At 35.4% G+C, this 22,037-nt stretch overlaps 2 protein-coding genes across 4 annotated transcripts; both read right to left on the minus strand.

Annotated features, from left to right (window-relative positions):
• Positions 1-1,186: 1,186 nt before the first annotated feature.
• On the minus strand, positions 1,187-11,947 carry LOC133284767 (uncharacterized). 3 transcript variants are annotated; one of them, XM_061481841.1, is made up of 9 exons: positions 11,692-11,947; positions 8,970-11,597; positions 8,784-8,887; positions 8,093-8,162; positions 5,825-6,610; positions 4,482-4,684; positions 3,561-3,687; positions 2,347-2,553; positions 1,187-1,934 (listed from the first exon to the last, which is right to left on the minus strand). In XM_061481841.1, the coding sequence occupies exons 1-9, from the start codon at positions 11,869-11,871 to the stop codon at positions 1,791-1,793; spliced, it is 4,449 nt and encodes a 1,482-aa protein (XP_061337825.1). In that variant the 5' UTR covers positions 11,872-11,947; the 3' UTR covers positions 1,187-1,790. The 3 variants fall into 3 exon arrangements, with proteins under 3 accessions (XP_061337825.1, XP_061337827.1, XP_061337826.1); XM_061481843.1 differs by lacking the exons at positions 1,187-1,934; positions 2,347-2,553; positions 3,561-3,687 and having other exon boundaries at positions 4,536-4,692; XM_061481842.1 differs by lacking the exons at positions 1,187-1,934; positions 2,347-2,553; positions 3,561-3,687 and having other exon boundaries at positions 4,536-4,700.
• Positions 11,948-15,741: 3,794 nt separating this feature from the next.
• Positions 15,742-20,309, minus strand: LOC133284759 (serine/threonine-protein phosphatase PP1). The gene is made up of 4 exons (XM_061481824.1): positions 19,766-20,309; positions 17,849-18,408; positions 17,025-17,237; positions 15,742-16,095 (listed from the first exon to the last, which is right to left on the minus strand). Exons 1-4 carry the CDS (start codon positions 19,941-19,943, stop codon positions 16,081-16,083), a joined length of 966 nt encoding a protein of 321 aa, XP_061337808.1. The 5' UTR covers positions 19,944-20,309; the 3' UTR covers positions 15,742-16,080.
• Positions 20,310-22,037: the final 1,728 nt, after the last annotated feature.

The raw sequence follows: 22,037 nt of genomic DNA on the forward strand, positions 1-22,037 counted from the left end.
CTCAACTCATTCAGTCCTTCAAAATTATATGGGAGATTTCTCTGACTGTAAGATTTTGTGGGACGAAGAGGTTATGTAGGTTCGTAAAAAGAATTCATCCAAGAGGTATGACCTCAAAAGGTATAGATTTCGCAAACATCATGAAAGAAATTTAGGCGTAGGTCAAGAGGGTGGCATTTGATAAAAGTGAAAAGAACTTGCAGGTATTCATCCACAGTATAACTATGCGTATGATTTTGAGGTAGTAACAACCAATAACTTAGTGAGATTTTCATGACATATACAAGACGGTTTAATAAGATCGACGAATTTATTGACTCCAACTTTGGGTTACCTAAAGGCTAAAGAGCACCTGGATTTCTGTACTCTCTTACAGCGATGAGGCAGCATATAAAAGTTCTTTCATGCAGATATCTCATCTTACACTCACAAACTTACGTGGATCTCATTGCATAGAAAAAGAGAAAAAAGAATTTGAAGTGAGCCCACATCTTTTTCAGTGTGTAGAAGAGACTTGTTATCTCTTATCAGACTAATATTTTTCATATATATATATATATATATATATATATATAAATAAATAAGGATATGTTTTTCTCATGTTACATAAGATAACATATCCTCTTACTCATACATTAAAAGTTGTGCTAACAATTTTTTTTTTTTTACTTTTTTTAAAAGAATGGATCCCATATACTTTGTATCTATGGCATGAAATAACAAGTCTCCTATAACATGAGACTTGTATTTCTCATATATATATATATATATATATATATATATATATATATATATCTTCCTTTCTAACTATTCTTGTATAATTTAATCTGCTTTTTCATGTGGTTCCACGTAAAAACTCACTGGTTTCAAAAATCTTAAATTGAATTTCGGTGGAGCACAGAAAGATCGCTATTCTTCGTACTATTTCAGAAATAATATAGTAATTCAACTTGCCCTCTGAAGAAAGTAGAAGCATATTATTAAACAATAGATTTCTTATTTCTATACAAATCTACCATGCGTAGTAATGGCCCACCTGCTTGTTTCGTTGCTTTCCTTTTGTTCAATCAATATTATATTGGGCATGATCTCAATGTGATCATCAGAAAAACAGACAATGCTCAAATAAACTACATCAAAGCCAAGGTTCTGTACAAATTTTAAGAAAAACACAATTGACTTCTGTAATTATCTCCAACGAAATATTTATAAATAAAAAATAAAAAATAAAAAATAAAATAAAAAAACTACACAATCCTCTCTACTTGCTTACTTGGACTACTCTTTCCCTATTATTCTTTGTAGACTTCAGAAACTATTTAACTTATTCATAGATTGTCACCAAATAATCAATCAGAGTGGACAATTTTGTGATTATTTGGTCCCCAACGATAAATAAGTTGCTAACAGTTCCTATACTGTAAGGCCCCCTTGTTCTACTTTTTCTCACTATTTTACCAAAAATATAGCCAAATTTATTTTGTGTCGTACAAAGACCATCCAATTGGCTCTTGGTACCAACCAAAACATTCCTTTTTAAAGGACTTCCCGAAGAGAAATCCATCTGTGCTGATCTCTATAAATCCTCGCGAAGGCGGTTCGAACTGTAAGCGCTCCAATGAATACCTTCCTCAACTAGTATGCTAGTATGACCAGATTAAAAATCTTCTGCTGCTAGTATGACCTGCTATACATGCTAAAGGGTCGTTTCATGATACAGCCTCAACTAAAATTGTTAAATCAATGAAATTTTCCAGCAAGAATTTTAAAGATTCAGCACTAGTTGATGCTTATAACTGAAAAGTGCCCAATTCATGACCATGCCTTGTAAGAAGAACTTTCCGTTCACCAACCCATTCCAGTCGATAAGAGAGGTCCAGATTATGAAGCAATTGTTTCAAACTGTCCCCATTATTTGAATCCATACCATTATCCTACAAAAAGAAATTTTGGGGTCATTACGCATAAGGAGAAATAGATTTATGGAAATAATAGATGACCTAATAACCCGTAATGAAAGATGGTGGAAAGTAGCGAAGCTTTCATCTCAAGCTATTTACACTAGGTGGCACGAGATTTTTTTTTTCATTTATATTCATGCAGTTTAACCAATTCAGTGTAGCTTTGCACGTTTTCTATCAGGCTTTCATCATTTGCTGAGTTTAAACTAATGATTTTCCAACTTAGAAATTGAATTTTCCTGTTAAAGAGAAGTTTATATGACTCGTTGCATCTGCCCTCAGGCCTCAGTTTCTGCTGAAGATCAAGTTCTAGTTTCACTCACTAGACATAAATTAGTTTTATGTCTGAAAAAAAGAAAAAAAGAAGAAAAGAAAAGAAAATTACCTGAAAGTTCAACTGCCTGTCATTTTCAAAAATGTTGGCCATTATGCTTGACCTGGATGTATTAGGTGAGAATCCCTCCCAAGGAGGAACAAAGATTAGTTTGGTGCACTGGACAGGAACAAAGTTCCGGCTCAGTTTCTCCCACCAGAAGGATCCCAGTGACCACCATCTAATCATTAGCCCATGTTCAGAAAAAGCAACCAGCCCCTGTCAGCGAAAAATGTTTAAAGGTGTAGGAGGGAAAGAATTATCAGTTCGAGATACTTGCAGAAAGCACCAATCCCATGGCAAATAAACCCACAGATAAAGAGAAACAAAATATTTGGTATAAAGTGGGGAGATGCACAGAGCCGTAGGGAGTTTTGTTGATACAATTATTATGAGTGGCAAACAGAAAATAAAAGCAATTATAAATAAACTTTGAATGGAAATGGAAGATTCGTTAGCTTACTAAGAGAGATTTACTGATTTTTACCAAACAATATTCTGAACCAATTTCTTTGTAAGGGGGAATTATAGGGAGTAGAAAGTACAATATAGGAAACAGGAGTCCATAAAGCTTGTCATCTGGTTTAAATTGGTCCAATCAAGTATGATGAAACCAATATGGAAAGCTATGTTAAATCATACAAAATATAATGAACCAATTGCGGGTGGGAGCCATAAAACTGTAAGGAAGTAAATTGTAGGGATTCGCCATTACTCTTCTTATGTTATCAGTAGTCTCAAGTATTTCTCAAAACTGACTTTATTACTCACATTATCATTGTCAACAAAAGCACGAGTGGGAGCCATGTTAAATCATACAAAATATAGTGAACCAATTACGGGTGGGAGCCATAAAACTGTAAGGAAGTAAATTGTAAGGATTCGCCATTACTCTTCTTATGTTATCAGTAGTCTCAAGTATTTCTCAAAACTGACTTTATTACTCACATTATCATTGTCAACAAAAGCACGAGTAATCAGCAAGACAGCAACATATGGTCTGAATCCAGCAACCACAGCCCATTATTTAGGTCACAGAAATCTCAGGGTATATAGTTTACCTAATGTAACTAAGATTCTGAACTATAAAACACAAATGTTCACAAGATAGGAATATAAGACCAAATTTTTATATCATTATTTGGTTGGCTAATCCAAAACCTACCAACTAGATCATAACAAGAAACACCAAGCAATCAAGATTTTCATCAACAATTGGTTGGTACCTCTCCATTTGGTGAAAAGCTCAGCGCTGAAATTGCCGTAGTTAACATTGTTCCCGATGCTGCTGCTGTGAGCAGACTAGGAAGTCCAGGAGGTCCACTTGCATCCAAAACCTTTATCATTGTCACACTGCATAAAAAATTAAGGCTCTCCATTTTAGAAAATTATTATCTCTTCAGTTATCACAAAGAGAAGAAACACAAGCAGAGAACAATTTGAATCAGAGATTTCAGAAGGGAAGAATATAAGGGAAGGGAAAGAGAGAGGAAACACAGGTTATAAATGCCATTATCTTATGAACTGGAAAAGTAGGTCAGGTCAACAATAAATTCTTAATTCATTTCATCCAAACCTAAAGTTCTACAAAATAATAAGTTAAAAAAAAAAAAAAATCTATATCATCCATGGCCTACCGATCAATACACATTTTTTTTTGTGGGGGTAAATGGAGACGGCAAAACCCTAAACAAAATTACACTGAGATATTCCTTAATACAGAAGAGTTGTGATTTACAAATGTCTCTGAATGTATGTGGTCTGGTAATTTTCTCCAATATTTTCTGAACGTGAATTGATTATATGACCTTGAAGAATACAATTATCAAAACAGAAAATAACCATTCAGCTATTTAAGATACAATCAACGGGGAAACTAAGTGGTACGTATAGGGCCTCCACATTTTTGTACTACTATATCCTCAATATTGTTATTTTTTCCCTCCAAAATTTAATTTTCCAGTTCCATCCAATGATTTTAATTCTTTTTGCCTTTTCACCCAGCTTATAACACAGATGAAACAAAATCAAGTTTGTGCCCTTCTCTCAAGTACATGTGTGAGACAGAACTATCAATGGGAGGGTATTTACACGTTGCCAGCATATATCCATTCTGAATTCAAAAGTTAAAGTGTATATCCTGATACCTTTGCATATCATAAACCCTAATGCTTGCGTTGTTAATTTCTCCAATCACATCTCCAACTGCCAGTCTGGTCCATGATTCATTGACAGCAACCATAGGATATACACGTACAACTTCCTTGAAAGTTGTCATTGAACTCTGGAAACATGCTTTCCGCATAACTGAGTTGCTAGGATCTATAGTCTGTAAAATGAAGTTGACCACCTGCAGATCTGACCAACTGTCACAAAAATTCATGCTTTCATGTTTCAAAAACAACTAAGAAGTATGTAATTTAAAACTTAAGGGGCGGAGAAGACTACTAGCAGATCCTAAGCTAAGCATGATTCAGAACAAAAACAAGATAGCCCCCAAAAAGAGAGTATCACTCAACTCCCAACCACCAGGAATAGAGAATAACAGCAATGAGTAAAGAGAGAACCAAGACTGGGAACTTCTTTATAAGAAAGTACAAAAACACACTTATATCAAAATGAAGAACTGATAAAAAGATATTGTTATGGCTCTGAGTTCCGAGAGGCAAGTGAATTACAGTAATAAGACAAGGAAAGATGGGAAGATGGGAGAAAGGGAGAGGAAAGAATGATGTTCTTGATTAATAGAAACGAAAGAATACAAGAGATGAACTCTTACAATGGAATTCTCCCTTCACACCAAGCAATACCTCAGTTTACAACAATTTCCCCAAAAGTATCTATCAATAGGGAGTGTCTCCCTTATATACAACTGTTTAGGCTTCCCTCCTAAATTTCTAACAGCATATCCACCTCGTTAACAGCTGCTAACTAACCTGGGCCCCTAATTAATGCCCTCAACTGATCTAACTACTGCCTTGGGCATATTCCTGTGAGAATATACTTCCCAAGTTGCAGGTTGCCCCCATTAGGAATTCCGGTCATAACAGATACAGACAAGATTCAGTTTGCAAGGCATAAATACTAAATAGTTCTACCTGTCAACATTAGTATATTACAAATGAACATCTGAGATCAAAAGATAAAATACTCATATTTTATTTTATTTTCTTTTAAAAAAGGCCAAATTTCAAATAATAAAGTATCATTAATCATTCTTCCAATATAATTCTCTACAAACAAAAATCATTCACCTAAAGGAACTAGTCCAGTATAAGAAATGCTAATGTTTTTCAAGGATTCACATCTAACAAATGACAATTGCAAACAAAAATAAAAAAATAAAAAGAAATGAAAAGAAAAATACATAAATGAACATCTGGAAGTAGATATTGAACCAAAAACATGATTCTGGTGATTATATCAGCCCAGATCTAGAAACGGCAAGATGAATCTATCCGAAAGGTCTATAACAAGCGGCTTTACAAACCTTGTCGAGATACTGAGCCAAATTTCTTGGAGAACCACGCATAATCCTTATAAGAGTCAACAAGGACACCATGTGGATAGGTGAATCAGATGCAGTAGACCAAATTTGGCTTTCGATCACAGTCAAAAAACCTGGTATATCAGCCATAGCTAAACTTGGTAGAAGAACCTCAACCAAAGTCTGTTTAATAGAAAATGATGAAGCTGAAATTTCTGTCATTGACTTGGAAGATGGGCCACTCAACTCTACTTGGAAAAAAATATCCCCAATCAGATGAGGTATCTCTGAAACAATGCATTTTTTCCATGTACTCTCCATGCCCTCTGCAAGGAGCTCGGCAGCAGTGGAGCTGTACTTCTCATTCATGGCCATAGCTAACTTCATTAATGGATGAACAACCAGAGTGGCAAGACTTGGTTTTACAAGACTAGGGTACCAGATAGCGAGTGCAGCAGCAACAATAATGTGAGATGTCATCGCATCCTGACTTGTTCCACCAACACAAGAAATCCAATCTTGTACTTCAAATGATTCTAGCCAAGCAAGTATCCTGGATTCCTCATCTTGGGAAATTCCTTGATTTTCTGCCATAGGAGATATGCTTTCTACTGCCGTATCTCTCAGATGTTTGTCTCTGCTTCCAGTTTGTGGAATTGTATTAGTTGGCTCAATAGGTTTTGAGTTGCATAGAGGTAGTGGAATAGCATGAGAGGCGGCACAATGAAATATAGAGCGTGCGGCCATACGTACATGTTCACTTTCATCTTGCCAAAATGCCACCAAGAGCTGTAAAAAGAGGATAGTCTTCAGCACTTCATATCAAGTAATTGGCAAGTATTTTGATAACACAATTCATAAACATTGTCAACCACCCATAATATAAAGTACAATACAAGTCAAGCAATGGAATTGATCATTCCGGTAATATTATCATATGAAGCAATGAAATAAAAAATACTTTAGTAAAATGTTATGCTGCAGCAAAGAGTATGAACTAGACTGCCAGATTTTAAGCTATCTCAAACACGCAAGAAACATGGACAAAGCTCATCTAAAGTGAGAAGTAAGGGTGTATCCACCCTTGATAAATTTAAATTGCATCATGATCTTAATCCATTAAAATTTAAGGGTGGATGCAACCTTAACTTTAGAGACAAACTCACTTTAAAGGAGCTTTTTCCAAGAAACACATAATGTACAAGATTCAATGCCCAATGAATAATTTGTTTACCAATAAAAGGAAAAACTAAAGTTTGAGGTCATGAGGAAATTTAAGACAGATACGAGAGAGGCATGATCAAACTCTGAAGGCCATGCAAATATGAGTTTTCTCCCTCGGTTAACCCATTCCCCCCAACTGCCTCAATTTATATTTTAGGGAATTTTGAAGCAAAATGCTGCGTTTTTATGTGGAGGGGGACAGGAATTGTGAATTGTGCCACCAAGATGTACCCCAAATTACCTAACTGTACCTGTACCTGATACATGTCAAATACATATACAACAACAACAACAACCAAAGTCTTTTCCCATTAGGGTACACATATGGCATTATTTTTGAATAACCTAGCTGTTGGCATCAAATAACTGCACTCATATCTTGGCCCAAAATAACTTTTTTCCTTTCAACAATTTCTAAACTATATAGTTTTAGGATTAGCAGCTTATTTCCTCTTTGAGAAATGAAACCAAGTGATACGCATTTCCTAATCTGTACAGCAATACAATAGAAAACACGTTTTGCAAGAAATTCTAATTGAATAAAAAAGCAAGATTGATGAACAGATATCGCCAAAGAAATAAATCATTAAATTTTAAGACACAGAAAAGTGGCTAATATACTGACACAAAGGTCTCTAATCAAGAAACAAATACACCTCTAATTAGGTAAATGGTGTATGTAGACCCACGCAACAGCATGGAGACTAAATTACAGCTATTATGTCAACTAATAGAAACTAATGCATAATTATCATATATAATTACATATCATGAGAAAATTTTCATAACTACGACTAGTCACACAGGCCAGAGCAAGTTTTTCTTATTACTGAAATTGTGGAAGTGGGGGAAATGCCATCAACAAAATACTCTGTAAACTCAGTTTGGTTGGTTAAAATCAAGTTCAGAACAATGTAAGTCAGAACCAGTATGATGCATACCAGTTTATCATGCATTCCCCAGGGGCTCACGAAAAACATAGGAACATGTGTAAAATAAATTGGGATTAAAATTACAAAACTACAAAAGCACTTTCACAATTACAACCTGTAATGAAGGTGGCTTCATATCTGGAAAACTTTCCATGAAATTCCGGGTATAGAATGCTGCTAAAGCACTGCACATGATACTATCAATCATTAGCACATCTTTTCTAACTGAATGCATTTTGTCAAAGAAAGTGAGAAGAATTAATTTACAAATTAAAGAATTCAGAATTAAAGCAGAAAAGGGAATTCAAATTGGGGAACCACACAGAAACACCATTATCCAAGCGGTTAAAGTCAAATTAGTAGGGGGGGAATCCACAAGATAAACAACTGCAGAGAATCTTTGCAAGCATCACAAGAACCAGACATGGAAAACCTACTTTGTTATCTGGCCTGCACATACTAAATATTTTTTATTCAGCAGATCTACTAAAACATCAAATTTAATTATTTCACTAACCAGCTGGACAGATAGATACAAAATATCTAGGTGGCCAAGCTAAATTGGGCATTTTTCTTTTTCTTTTTTATTCTTTTCATCTTTCTTAATAGTTTTTCTATTTATGAAAGAATACTAATATGTTGCAAGTAATATTTCAAAACTCAGCTAGGCTCAAAGAATATCAAGAACCCACCCATAAAACATAAAATATACTGAGCACTAGACCCAAAACGTAAATGTTGAAGTGTACAAATAACCTGATTTGTGCAGGTTTTGTTTTCTTCTATTAATGCAATTGCCACTATACCTGCTGGCTGCTGAACCAGAGTGAGACAAGCTAATTAAACGTTGGGCAAGGGATACCATCGTCAATGACCTCATTGCACAAAACTCAGATGATGATTTCCAGAGCTGAAATGTGGTTTTTAATGTCTCAGGAACTATTGAAATGAGACATGAAAGTAAATAGGTCCCAACATACAATCCAAATTACCTCAAGAGTAGCACTCAGATCAGGAAATGTCAATGTCATTGACCCTTTATCCCCCTGCAGACCTGAAGCTACAATAAAATTATCTGGTCTCCTCAGCTTCATGTCACTTATCAGCAAATTATCGAGCTCACTGTCTACACCCCACAAATGTAAAAATGACAAGCTATATCGAAGTAAATATTCTTCAAATAGGCTAACCCAGTCTTGCCCCTCTAAAGATTCTGGATTATGGATGCTGGGATTTTGCTCTTGAACTCCCTGCTGCTTCGAACTGATATTTACTGGCTTGCCACCACCATTTTCCATGGACTCATTCTTTTGATAAGAGAACATCAATGATGCAAGATCAAAACTCAGAGACACAACCCCAGGGAATGGGCAAGAGCATTTGACAGGAAGCTTGTTACTTAAGAGACCAAACAGAGAGGATGAACTTGGTTTTGCTAAATTTCCTTTACCTGCATTTGTTTTGGAAGAATCCAGCTCCATCATATTTGAAATACTTGGCGATGACCTTGATGAGGAAAGCGAGTTCTCTGAGAGACTTAAGGGGGAGTTAGAGAACCTTGCATCATCAACTATTGGAAGAAGTAATGAAGAGACTGATGTATTTCCATTCAGCAATCTGCCAGATATAGAATTCAAGCTGATGCTTTTACAAAAATGATCAAACATTGAATGTGCAGCTGTCCCACGTAGGACTCGCTCGCGGGAACCTGTCTTTACATCCCAAATGTAAAGTAAATCAGTAGCATCGGAAGTTCCATAATGCATTTGACAGAGACAGGCAATATAACCTCTTACTCCATCCCATACAACTTTTGAAGGATAGTTCATGTGTCCAGGAAACATTCTCTCCACCCGCAGAGTCTCAAGAGAAACAAGAGCAACACATGCATCCTCTCCAACTGAAAGGAAGCAGTCACTCCAAGAATGTCCATTCAAAGATGGAGGAAGAATAATTTGACGCACTGCAGCTACATGATGATGCATTACCATAATAAGACTGCCAGAGTCAAGATCCCATATACGAATAGTGCAATCCGTACTTCCAGACAACAAAACCCGTTTAAAAGAACAGCTTTTGCCACTACCCATCATTTGATGGGCTGCTAAACAAAGTACAGCACCTGTGTGTCCTGAGAAGTACTGTTTGCACGTAGTTGACTTTTCATTAGGATTGGAACTTGCACCATCCAAGCAAATCCCTTGAAACAGATCAAATCTTACAACCTCTATTTCTCCACTTAAAAAACCATATACAACCGCATAAGGAGTAAAGAGATTCTCAGAGATAATCATGGAAGAAGAAACCATCTGCCCCTTGTAAGCATAATGATTACTTATGCTATCCACATGTATGTTGTCTATATCATTAGAACTTGGGTTTTCCCCAAAAGTTGATTTAGTCTCTAGACCATCCAGTCCCTTGAGCTGAGTAGACTTCTCAAACCAGTTGGTAAAAGATATACCACAACTGATCATTTTGCATTGACGGTACAATTTACCAGGTTTATCATCAAAATGATGCAGAGACCAAATTGTGACATGAGGTCTCCATAGTAAAGGTTCCTCATAATGAAAGCAAACTGACTTGATGCACACAAGATATTGATTTACTTGTAGGAAAAAAACAGATAACCTCGTATCAGGCTCATAATGAGAAGCAGGAACCTCATAATGAGGTTCACATTGAAAAACATCATTCTGATACGATATTTTATAGATAATTGCAGAACCTCTATTATTCCACACAACAAAATGTACTGGAATCAAGTTGCCGCATTCATTCCCCACATCATCACTTTCAAGAAACATCCCACCAATAACATGTGCTTGAGTAGAAAGCCCATCCAAACAGCAGAGATTGTCCACAAAAGAAACCTCTCCAATTTTAGTATCACCAGACAATAACCTAAATATGCAGCGATTTTTCAATATAAAAGCAACAAAGTTCCGGTAGGTTAAAACTGAAATAATTTGTTCAACACCACTCAATCCCTCAGATATTAAAGAACTTTCCAACTGAGATTTATCCATGTTTGAACTTGTCAAGCTTTCCCCGCAATCACGAGGATCCTCCGGTATCGGAACCATCTGCTGCTTCCCAACTGAATCAGCCACAAACACCGAATGCCTCTTTCCATCATCATCATCATCTGCTAATACAAGTGACATAAACTTGATAGGACCAATGGATAGATTTCCATGAAAGACAGTTTGAGTAATGGAAAGTGAATATGTGTCCACAATAAGGATAGTGCATTTAGGGGGCTTCCTGGACAGAGTTTCATTAGTATCCATTAGGCCTTCATTTTCTTCAATGGAATTGACAGAATTGTCCACGAAAGAAGAGCAAGCAATACACACATATCTTGGTGTTGAATGCAGAGTTCGAATTATACGCGGAGTGCCCACCCAAGGCGGCAATTTCCTCCTGCATCGGCAATGACCACTGCTTTTACTCCACACACACAAAAACCCATCACAACATGCACTTATCAACGCACTGAAATTACTTTTACTTGAAAGATAACCGTTTTCTTCTTCAGCTGCGACGGGACAACAGATTCCAAGATCAGTGATGGGTGCTGCGTGACCACACAACATCCCCACCGCTTTAACTTGCTGCAAAATCAAGTTCAATCTTATTGAAGAGAAATCGTAATTTCTTAATTGAAAGAATAAAAGATTGGAGAATAGAAATAAAAAGGGGAAATACCGGGGTGGAAGTGGAGTTGGAATTTGAATTTGAATGGGAAAGGGTCCACCAGATGATAGAACCATCGGATCCGGCGGTGTAAAAGGCTGGTGATGGTGGTTCAGTTAAAGCGGCAACGGCGGTCACTCTGTGAGGGAAAGGCGTGCCTGACCATATGCACGCAACGGATCTGCACTTCATTGAGAATCAGGTTCTCTATTCACTCCCTGCATTTCATTTCTTAAAGAACACACACACACATACACATACACATACACTCAGTCACTCCGGTTTGCGAATTGCTATTAACAAGTTTCGGTTTGAATCAAAGGGCTTTTTACGCTTGATTCACATTTTTCACTTGACTTTATTGAAACAAATGTGATTAATTTTTTTTTTAATATATGTGTGTGGGTGTGTAAACTGTATAAAGTGGAGTTTATTCATATGTGAATTATTATTTTAACTAGAATTTAAAAATAATACTTGTATAAAATATAGATACCAAATATTATGAGTAGATATTGAAAAATAGCATTCCTAACCAAATCATGTAAAATGTTAGAACTGAAATCATCTTGTCTCAAAAAAAAAAGGTGGTGCACAAATTCATTAATTGGGTCTACTTTTGAAATTTATAAATCATGAAATATAATTTGGTTCAAAGTAACCCTAAACGGCACTAATCATTTGAACCTAAATAACTTTCGGTTTCTTTGGTTTATCATATTCATATGGAAAGCTATACAAAGTATATATATATATTTTTTCTATCAAATCTGATGAAGTATATATATATATATATATATATATATATATATATATATATATATATATATATATATATATGGGTCAGGATCATTTTACACCAGTGTAAGTTACACTCTCAATATTGTCCGTTGATCCCACTTATATCTAAGGGCTTAAATTTTTTAGTAATGTGAGTCATTGAATACAAGAGGATCAATGTTCAAGATTGAGTGTAAGACTTCTAACTCTTACACCGGTGTAAGAATATCCTACCCCTATATACATATATATATATATATATATAGGGGTTTATATTTCTGCAGCGGCTGTACGTGCAGCAATCAAATACTTGCCATATATATACTTGAAAGTATTAAATGCAGGAAATCATAACCATACAAAGGATGAAAGCATTAAACATGAGGAATCATAACCATACACTTGTCATTGTTGTACGTAAAGTGGCTGCAGAAAAGATTTTACCATATATATATATATATATATCATTCTCATTTTTTATATAAGATAATTATTTCATACTCTTATCACATAAAAGATTGTGCCATAACATTTTTTCTTAATAGGTGGTGAACCCCCCACATCATATGTCTATGGTAAGAGATACTTATCTCCAACCACATCAGAAAATAAAATTCCATATATATAAGTATAATTTTAACCTTAAAGTATTACAATGTGATTGCTTATTTTTTCTTTTGATTTTTTCTATCAATTTATCGATCATTATTAAGGAATTTAACTGTGAATAATTGAGTGAAAAAGTCTCAATTGGTTACGCCACTGTCAGGCGGGTCTAGGGGGAAGCCCGTGGCGGGGGGCCACCACCAATGAGCTAAGGCTACACCAACCGTAGCAAGTGAATCCGACACCATGTCTCAACCCAAAACCTTAAGGCATTGGGTTCATGGGTCCTTTCACTTATATACTCTTCACTTAGCTCATTACCAACCAATGTGAGACTCATCACACTTGAATATCCCAACAATCTCCCCCTCAAGTGTGAAACCCACCATTGATTTGATCCCACTCAACTGAGTACTCCTTGCCCAAGTACTCAACCCGCCCCCTAGCCAATCACAGGCTAGCTCGAGCACAACCCGGCTCTGATACCACTGTCAGGCGGGTCCAGGGGAAGCCCGTGACGGGGGCCACCACCAATGAGCTAAGCTACTCCAAGTACACCAAGTGAGTCCGATACCACATCTCAACCCAAAATCTTAAGGCATTGGGTTCATGGGTCCTTCCACTTATATACTCTTCACTTAACACATTACCAACCAATGTGGGACTCATCACACTTGAATATCCCAACAATAAAAGAATTCATACACCTAATGCATTAAAGTTCTAGATTTACTGTATAAAAAAAATTAGATTTGACATAATTCACTTAACTCATGTTTGACATAATTTAAGTGTGAATCATTTGTCTTGTTGATTATCCTCATCAAATTTTTAACATAATTATGTATCTAAAATTTGAAGTCGAAACTAGTGATTTTGATCGCAATGAATATTTTACTCAATGATCACAATTATCAAATACGAAGACTCACAATAAATATAAATTTTGTTCAAACACATACATTCTTTCAAAAACAATCTTTCTATAATTCAAGAGTAAAATAGTTAAACAAATATAGCAAAATTTTCAGTAAAATTCAACAAGATTCAATAATAATTAGTAAAAAAAATCACTAGATCCATTCAAAAATCAATAAACACATTAAATCATGTTAAAAAAAAAAGAAAAATTAAATATAACAAAAGTATGGTAATTTTCACGTTGAAATCACACATTAATATTGTTACGGACACAACAAATAAAAATGAGAATTTGACTTTGTTTAGAAAGCCTGACCTCAAATGACTTTACTGAGGAAGCCTGACCTCTTGCACAAGTGCCTTTTGAGATACTTTTCTAATCTGATCTGATACTTTTATTCAAATACCTAAAGGTTTAAATAGATAATACAAGACAACTTAAAAAATAACTGCCCATTAACAGTAGATAGGCTCCACTAATATCTATGACCTATTCTTTAGGAAAGTTAAAATTCAATTAACTACCCACTACTTAAATAACCCAACAATTCAGAAAATAATAAAATAAAAAATCTTAACATTCTCTCCCCCTAAAAATAACTCTTGTCCTCAAGAGTAAATTTAACATCAAGTAATTGAATCATCTTCAATATCCGCTTCTCCTTCACTTTCGTCAAACACCGTCTCATTGTCGCTCTCTTTTGTCACTGCTTGGATGGTGAACAATTGTTTGCAGCGATGGCCAAGAGTGAATGCGTCGAGAGTCGAACCGGTGGAGGAGGCGCCACTGCCAAAAGATGCAGCACCGCTGGTGGGAGTGGATAAAGATGAACCCTTGGTGTTGCTGACTATTATGGTCTGTCGCATATTCTGAGCAGTAAAGATGATCTTCTGATTGTGGGCTTCATATGGTTTTTCCAGCTCAATAGCATACGAGAGGATGTTGGGCCGATTAGCCACCAAGACATCCAATCTGTTGGAGAATTGGGTGAACATCTCCTTGAATTGCTCCGACAAAGACTGAACTGCGTCTTCCAATTTCTGAAAGCGTTTGTCCATGCCTGAACTTTGATACCAATTGTTACGGACACAATAAATAAAAATGGAAATGACTTTATTGAGGAAGCCTGACCTCAAATGGCTTTAATGAGGAAGCCTGACCTCTTGCACAAGTGCCTTTTGAGATACTTTTCTAATCTGATACTTTTATTCAAATACCTAAAAGTTTAAATAGATAATACAAGACAACTTAAAAAATAACTGCCCACTAACAGTAGATAGGCTCTGATACTTTTATTCAAATACCTAAAGGTTTAAATAGATAATACAAGACAACTTAAAAAATAACTGCTCACTAACAGTAGATAGGCTCCACTAATATCTATGACCTATTCTTTAGGAAAGTTAAAATTCAATTAACTACCCACTACTTAAATAACCCAACAATTCAGAAAATAATAAAATAAAAAATCTTAACAAATAACTAACAAACTATAACATTCTAAGTCATAAATCGATGAGAAACACCACAGAACGGACTGTATTAGCCTTTAGTAACCTCGTACAAGTTACTGCTTACCTGAGTGCATCCTCATTACCCTGCTTTATTTTTAACGTTTATAACTCTACAATATTGTATTGTACGGTGAGAAACGGAGTATATGTACGATCATCATATATTTCTTCTTTTTATGGGCTGGCACACTCAGCATAAAAGTTGATGCAATTATAAAAATTATCGCAACACCATAACAAAATAGAAATTCAGGATTTCCCCTTGATAAGTTTAAATTTCCATTGTTCATTAAGAAAAAAAAGGAGAAAAGAAAAAAAAAAAAAAAAAAAAAAAAACTATTAGAAAGAAGAAAGTAAAAAACAAGGGGAAGGGGGTCAATCGAAGTCGCACGATAAAAAGTGCCTTGTCCCTTGTTACACTGTCTTTAGTAATCGTTGCCAATGAAAGCGCCATGGCATTATATCTTGAGAAACATGCCAGGCAGCAGAATGATAAGCCTTTGACCTAATATGGAGAATGAGAATGAAAGCCTCCATCCAGCTCACAGACCACATAGTTATATAGGTCGGGTATGTTAATTAAACCTTCCCACCCTGGAACAAAAGGTTAAGAGGACCAGAACTTAGTAAAATTCAGAAAATATATGTAGCATGTGATTGGATCAAAAGAAGGCAGCAAGTAAATTTTCTAGAGTTTTTCATACCACAAAACCAATAGATGTTACAGCAAATTCAAATACAAAAAACAAAACCTAGAAAATTGAGTAAACACCGTATACAAAAGGTGTGACTCCTTTCCCTTCACCTTTCTCTATTCAACATTGGGAGAAAACTTCGGTGAACTTGAATATCAACAAACACCAGAACTCCTTGACCACATGAAGGTGTAAACCTCGTGAAGAGAATTTCCCCAAAGAGCAAGTCACTTCTCTCTCATGCCCCTAAGAACACAGGCTCTGCACTATATAGGTTGCTGCTCTAAGCTCTCAGAGTTGGATGGCCATGCAAAAAAATGGATATTTGGTTTAAGAGTATAGTATAATTGTGGTTTGTAATGGGTAAAGCCCCGGGAGGTTTGAATCTCTTTTGGACAGCAAGCTTGAACGGGAACACCACAAATGGGTTTTAAATTTTAACGAGGACTCAAAGCATTGACTCGGCTATCATAAAATCTCCCTGATGATGTAAGTTTGAAGCATTAAACTTTGAGATTACCAGTTGTATTTTAATGTTACTTAAAATAATACTCATAAATCCACACAAATTCATTGATATATATATGTGCAACAAAAACATTTGGTACTACAGTTGTATTTTAATGTTATTTAAAGTGATACATATAGATCAAACGCCACATTTGCTAATACTAGTTAAAATTATGATACTTTTACCTTCTTGATTGTAACTCGAGTTTCTGCATATTTGCATTCAAAAATACAAATACATAGAACGACATACATATATAGAAATGCTCAAGTGTTAAGGAACAAGTGTATGCATAAAATTAATTCCCATATTTTTACCTTATGGGGTGGAGTTCCCGGTCTAGATGTGTTGCTGCCAAATCCAACTTTGCCTTTCTTATCAGAAGATTTAAGTATCTGGAAAGAGCATGTCAAGGTGTCATCCACACTCATCATAGCACCAGCATTATCAAATTCGCCACAGTAATTTGGTGCAGAGAATATTGTCACCAGCTGACGCTTTGCGAAAAACTCATATCCATCTTCTACGACCTGAATCACAAAGCCCAAAGTTTAAAAGGAAAATATCATATGAGATTCACTAATTAATTAAAAAAATAAAGACCCATGAGCTAAGCAAAAGGATCAGCATAGACAGACAAAGACATGATACAAAATACAATTACATCAGCAAAGACAGGCACCTAAAGAAAGGATCATCGATTAGACATAAACAGAAAATATCTTATATTTAAGAGGTGTCAAAGTTGGTTATACAGAAAGGAAAGAGAAAAGCACAAGCATTACGAGAAAACCACATTCCGTCGTATGCATTAAAAATAATGAATTCTCTAGAGTTATAATATAAATTAATCTGGGTGTTCAAAACCCAATTTTTGTCTTATTCATATCCATCCTGTCTCTCTCTTTTTCCTTAGATTCTCAGTCATCATTATAAATCTATTCAAAGATTTGTGATTAATTTTCACCTAATAATTTGAGTAATGATCAATAAATTGCAAACACATCAAGTATGCCCAACTCTAGTATTTATGAATAGAAGTGCAAACAAACTAGCAAAAGATACCATCTATAGCCATGGATGATCAATCCAGAAGGAACTATAAAACAATTAAAATCAACCAAACTTCAGGTTTCACTACCTGATGAGCTCTGCAAATCAGATCGAGATCATGTTGTTCAAGAAATTCAACAACCTTGTCAGCCCCAAATGTAAATGACACTCCTCGGTCATTTTCTCCCCACCCATCAAGATCTTTATCAGGATCAGACCATAGCAGGTCACAGAGAAGGCCATGATCTGGCACATCGATAGGGCGAGCTATATTCCTTATCTGATCCAAGTTTTTAAGATCAGGAGACAGTCCACCATGCATGCAAAGGATCTTCTCATCTATCAGAGCAGCCACTGGTAGACAATTAAAGCAATCGGTAAATGTCTTCCAGAGCCGAACATTAAACCTCCTCTTGCACTCATCATAGAAACCATATATACGATTGATGGAGGCACATTCATGGTTGCCCCTGAGAAGAAAGAAGTTCTCCTTGTATTTGATCTTGTACGCAAGGAGTAGGCATATTGTCTCTATGCTCTGCTTACCACGATCAACATAATCACCAAGAAATAAATAATTAGCTTCAGGTGGGTATCCTCCATATTCAAACAACCTTAAAAGATCTGAAAACTGGCCATGAACATCTCCTGCAAATGAATTATTTAAAACAGAAGTCACTCACTATTTAACATTTATTGATAACAAGATGGTCTGAAGCAAAAGACCACCTTAAGGCTCAAGGGTTTTTAAGGCCTGACGCCAAAAGACACAGACTTGACTAAAGCAAGGCATTAAAGTTAACAGGCAGAAAACAGTGAAAAGTTTAGCAATTTTAACATGTGTTTCCATAAATCAACTACTCAAGCATAACATTCATATTAAAATAAAACTGAAAAAAACGTTCAAGTGAAAAAGCATGATAATAAGTTGACATCAGGCTCTGAAGTATATATAGATTTTACAAACAAAATAAATGTGGCAGCCGCCACAGCAGACATAAAAATTTAAATTCATGACAAGGCTTGCATGTTAGATGGGTAGGCTTTAAGATTTTATACAATTATTAAACTGAGTATCACACCATGAAAATGTCACTAAGGCAAGTGACTTGCCTGAATCATAAATCACAATGCAGCGTATGCCTGACAGAAGGGAGCTTGCCTAAAACACCAAAAAGCACTGACCCCTTCTGTCATCTAGCCTCGGTGCTTCATGAGTCCCGATTTGCGCTTTTAATACATGGATAGATAAACAACAAACATATTGGAAATTGTATCGTGCAACTAGCAATGTGCCTATTGGAGTAGAAGCCATTGAGTCTTTCCAACAAGGCATCCAAACAGTTTATTCATTTATATAGACTCTCGACACACAATTCCACGTAAATGAAGAGTTAACAATTGTGCACATGTATTTGATTATCTCATAAGTAGTAGTACCATGACCACACTTCCCTCTGCCCTCTCCCACTCTCCTACCTGTCCACTGAATCGTCCTAAGAAAACCAAACAACAATCCTCACTTCGGCAGCACCTACCTAAAGCCCCACAGCAAAATCAAGACACCAAAGAAGTTTTCCAAGAGGTATAACTAAAAGCTTTATTTTTATACCAAGACCAATTTGTTCACTAAATAGGTTGGCAATTCAGGAGGTTCATAAATTTCAATAATATTCCATGTAAATAAGTATAATCAATAGCTGTCCACCTTAAATCACAAGGAATTGTGTAGCGGTCTCTCAACAACTCAACAGCTAAATGTAAAAATGAAAAATCAACAGAATTGCATGTGAGATATGTCAACGGTTTATATTCAATTCAATTAAAGAATTCTCACATCACAATTCACAATTAGCACTAGGTTAAAAAAAAAAAAAAGGAACCAAGCAAGCACAGGAAATGATATACGGAAACGTCGCCATGCATGATTTGTTACCGGCACAAACAGGCACGGTTATGATTAATTGGAAATCATTAAATAAATAAATAAAAAAAGAGAATTGACCACAAATCTTGATAGGAGCTTCGAGCTCGAGAAGATTGGGCTGACTGAGAAAGATCTCTTTGGAGGAAGCACAGAGCTGTTTGATTTCGGACTCCGTAAGCTGCACCTGCTTTGTGGTTCTACCGTTCTTCGCCGAAACAAGCCTCCGGATGATATCGTCGAGCAAGGTCTCGTCCATCTCGCGGAGAAATTCAAAATACCAACCACAGGATCCGATTCTCAGTCTCAGAGAGAGAACGGTTTTCGCTTTGCCTTTAAGATAAAGCAGTGAACGACACAGAGAGAGAGAGAGAGAGAGAGAGAATGGGAGAGAGAGGGAGAGAGAGAGAGAGAGGGTCTAATCCAAAACGCGAAACGGAAAGAAAGGGGGAAAGAAAACGACTAGCAAGTATTGCTATGGCCGCCGTTTCCCGCTCGTAAATCGCAAGTGACAAACGGAGTTTATAGAGGAATCAAGTCTTGTTTGTACTCCTTTGATTTTGAGGAGGGGAGTGCCCACTGGGAACCCTAGCCTAGTTGTTGACAAAGACAAATACATATTCATATCTTTGTATATGGAAATTGCAAAATGAATAATAAATAACAAACTATATATAAAAATGATACCTTACTTTACTTTCCATATATATACCCCTGAATTCTCTATCTTATCTGAAAATTTAATATGAGTGGGACCCACACCCTCGCACGTGCCATGGGTCGCTTATCATCATCTCTTCTCCTCCTGAGTTTTTCTTAATCCTTTGGCTTTCACGATTCAAACCTTTTTTTACCCCATCATTATATGATAATCAAGACCATTTGATGAACAATAATGATAATTAGCGGGAAAGATTTTCAATTTTCATCCTCGGTTATTCAAATTCAAACGACAATTCATTATTTTATATTATACCTTTTATAGATAGATATTGGTCATTTATACGAATCTTTATCTATGGTAAAGTTTTTTTAAATAGAATTTCAATCATTTCTTTTTAACAATTTAAAATCATATAATTTTCATTCTATTCAAGAAAATAATATAACTTTAATGTTCAGATTTTTTTCTAAAGAAAAACAAACGCGTGTATCAATACATCTTTTCAATCGGAAACAAAATCTTTAGGAACCTCTTCGAATTTGAATAATTTACGATTACACTCTCGGAATTAATAAAAGTAGTTATTACTTTTTCGAACTGTGAATAATTTTAAATTCTCTTAACCAATTATTTTAGGGGACGGTTGTACTTACCATCAAATAAGTTTATTACTTTTATAATCAATCTCATTGTCGTTAGATTACAATTAAATCTAACGATCCATAATTATCCTTTATAATCCTAATTTTTTCTCTTACATTTCCTCTTTGTCTTTCCCTCTCTTGCATATGTACCTTGTCCAAAAATAGAAAAAAAATCAGGATAAAGAGGGAAATGAGCAAAACAATAAGGGTAAAAATGTCATACAAAATTTTCAATTTAAGAAAAAGGACCACCTAATAATGATGGACCGGGTCCACAATAACTTTTCTCGGACGAGAGAGGTGATTCTCAAAACTAGATAGAGATAAAGAGAGTATGAAAACCTAGAGAGAGAAAGACAAAGAGGGAATGTGAGAGAAAAATTAGGATTATAAGGGATAATTATGGACAGTTAGATTTAAGGAATAAGTTATTCTACCTACTATTTTTTCTGTCTACCTCTACCTATCACTCTTCAACACCATCAGATCAGAATTTTAACTAACATTTATCTTTCTCTCTCTTCTTGAGATTCCGATCTGATGGTGTTGGAGGGGGTAGGCAGAAATAGGCAAAAAAAATTGGTAGGTAGAATAACTTATCCCTAGATTTAATTCTAATCTAACGGCGATGAGATTAATTGTAAAGGTGATAAACTTATTAAATATAATCGTCCCCATTATTTTAATAATTTCTTAACTATTAAATAAAAAGTATAAAATTATAATATTAAGAAAAAATATTAAGATGTTTTACACAGATATAACAAAGCTGTTAAATTATAATATTTAAAGAACTTTAATTTATGAAAAAATATTTGTCATTTAAATGATACAATTTTATGTTATATGAAATAAAGTGACCGTATTTTGATATATACGGGTTTTATGAATATAATGTTGGATGAGACTTCTTGTGTCATATCATAAATACAAAAATATTGTGGGTTTTACTGTATAAAAAAATATTAAAGTGAGTCCACACCTTTTTAACTTTTAGTGCATAGGAAAAAGAAGTTGTGTCATGCAACATGACGTTTCTATTTCC

Source organism: Gastrolobium bilobum, unplaced genomic scaffold (genome assembly GCF_033153095.1).
Source record: "Gastrolobium bilobum isolate Gb01-03AN ecotype WA unplaced genomic scaffold, APGP_CSIRO_Gbil_v1 utg27505, whole genome shotgun sequence".
Lineage (NCBI taxonomy): Eukaryota > Viridiplantae > Streptophyta > Magnoliopsida > Fabales > Fabaceae > Gastrolobium > Gastrolobium bilobum.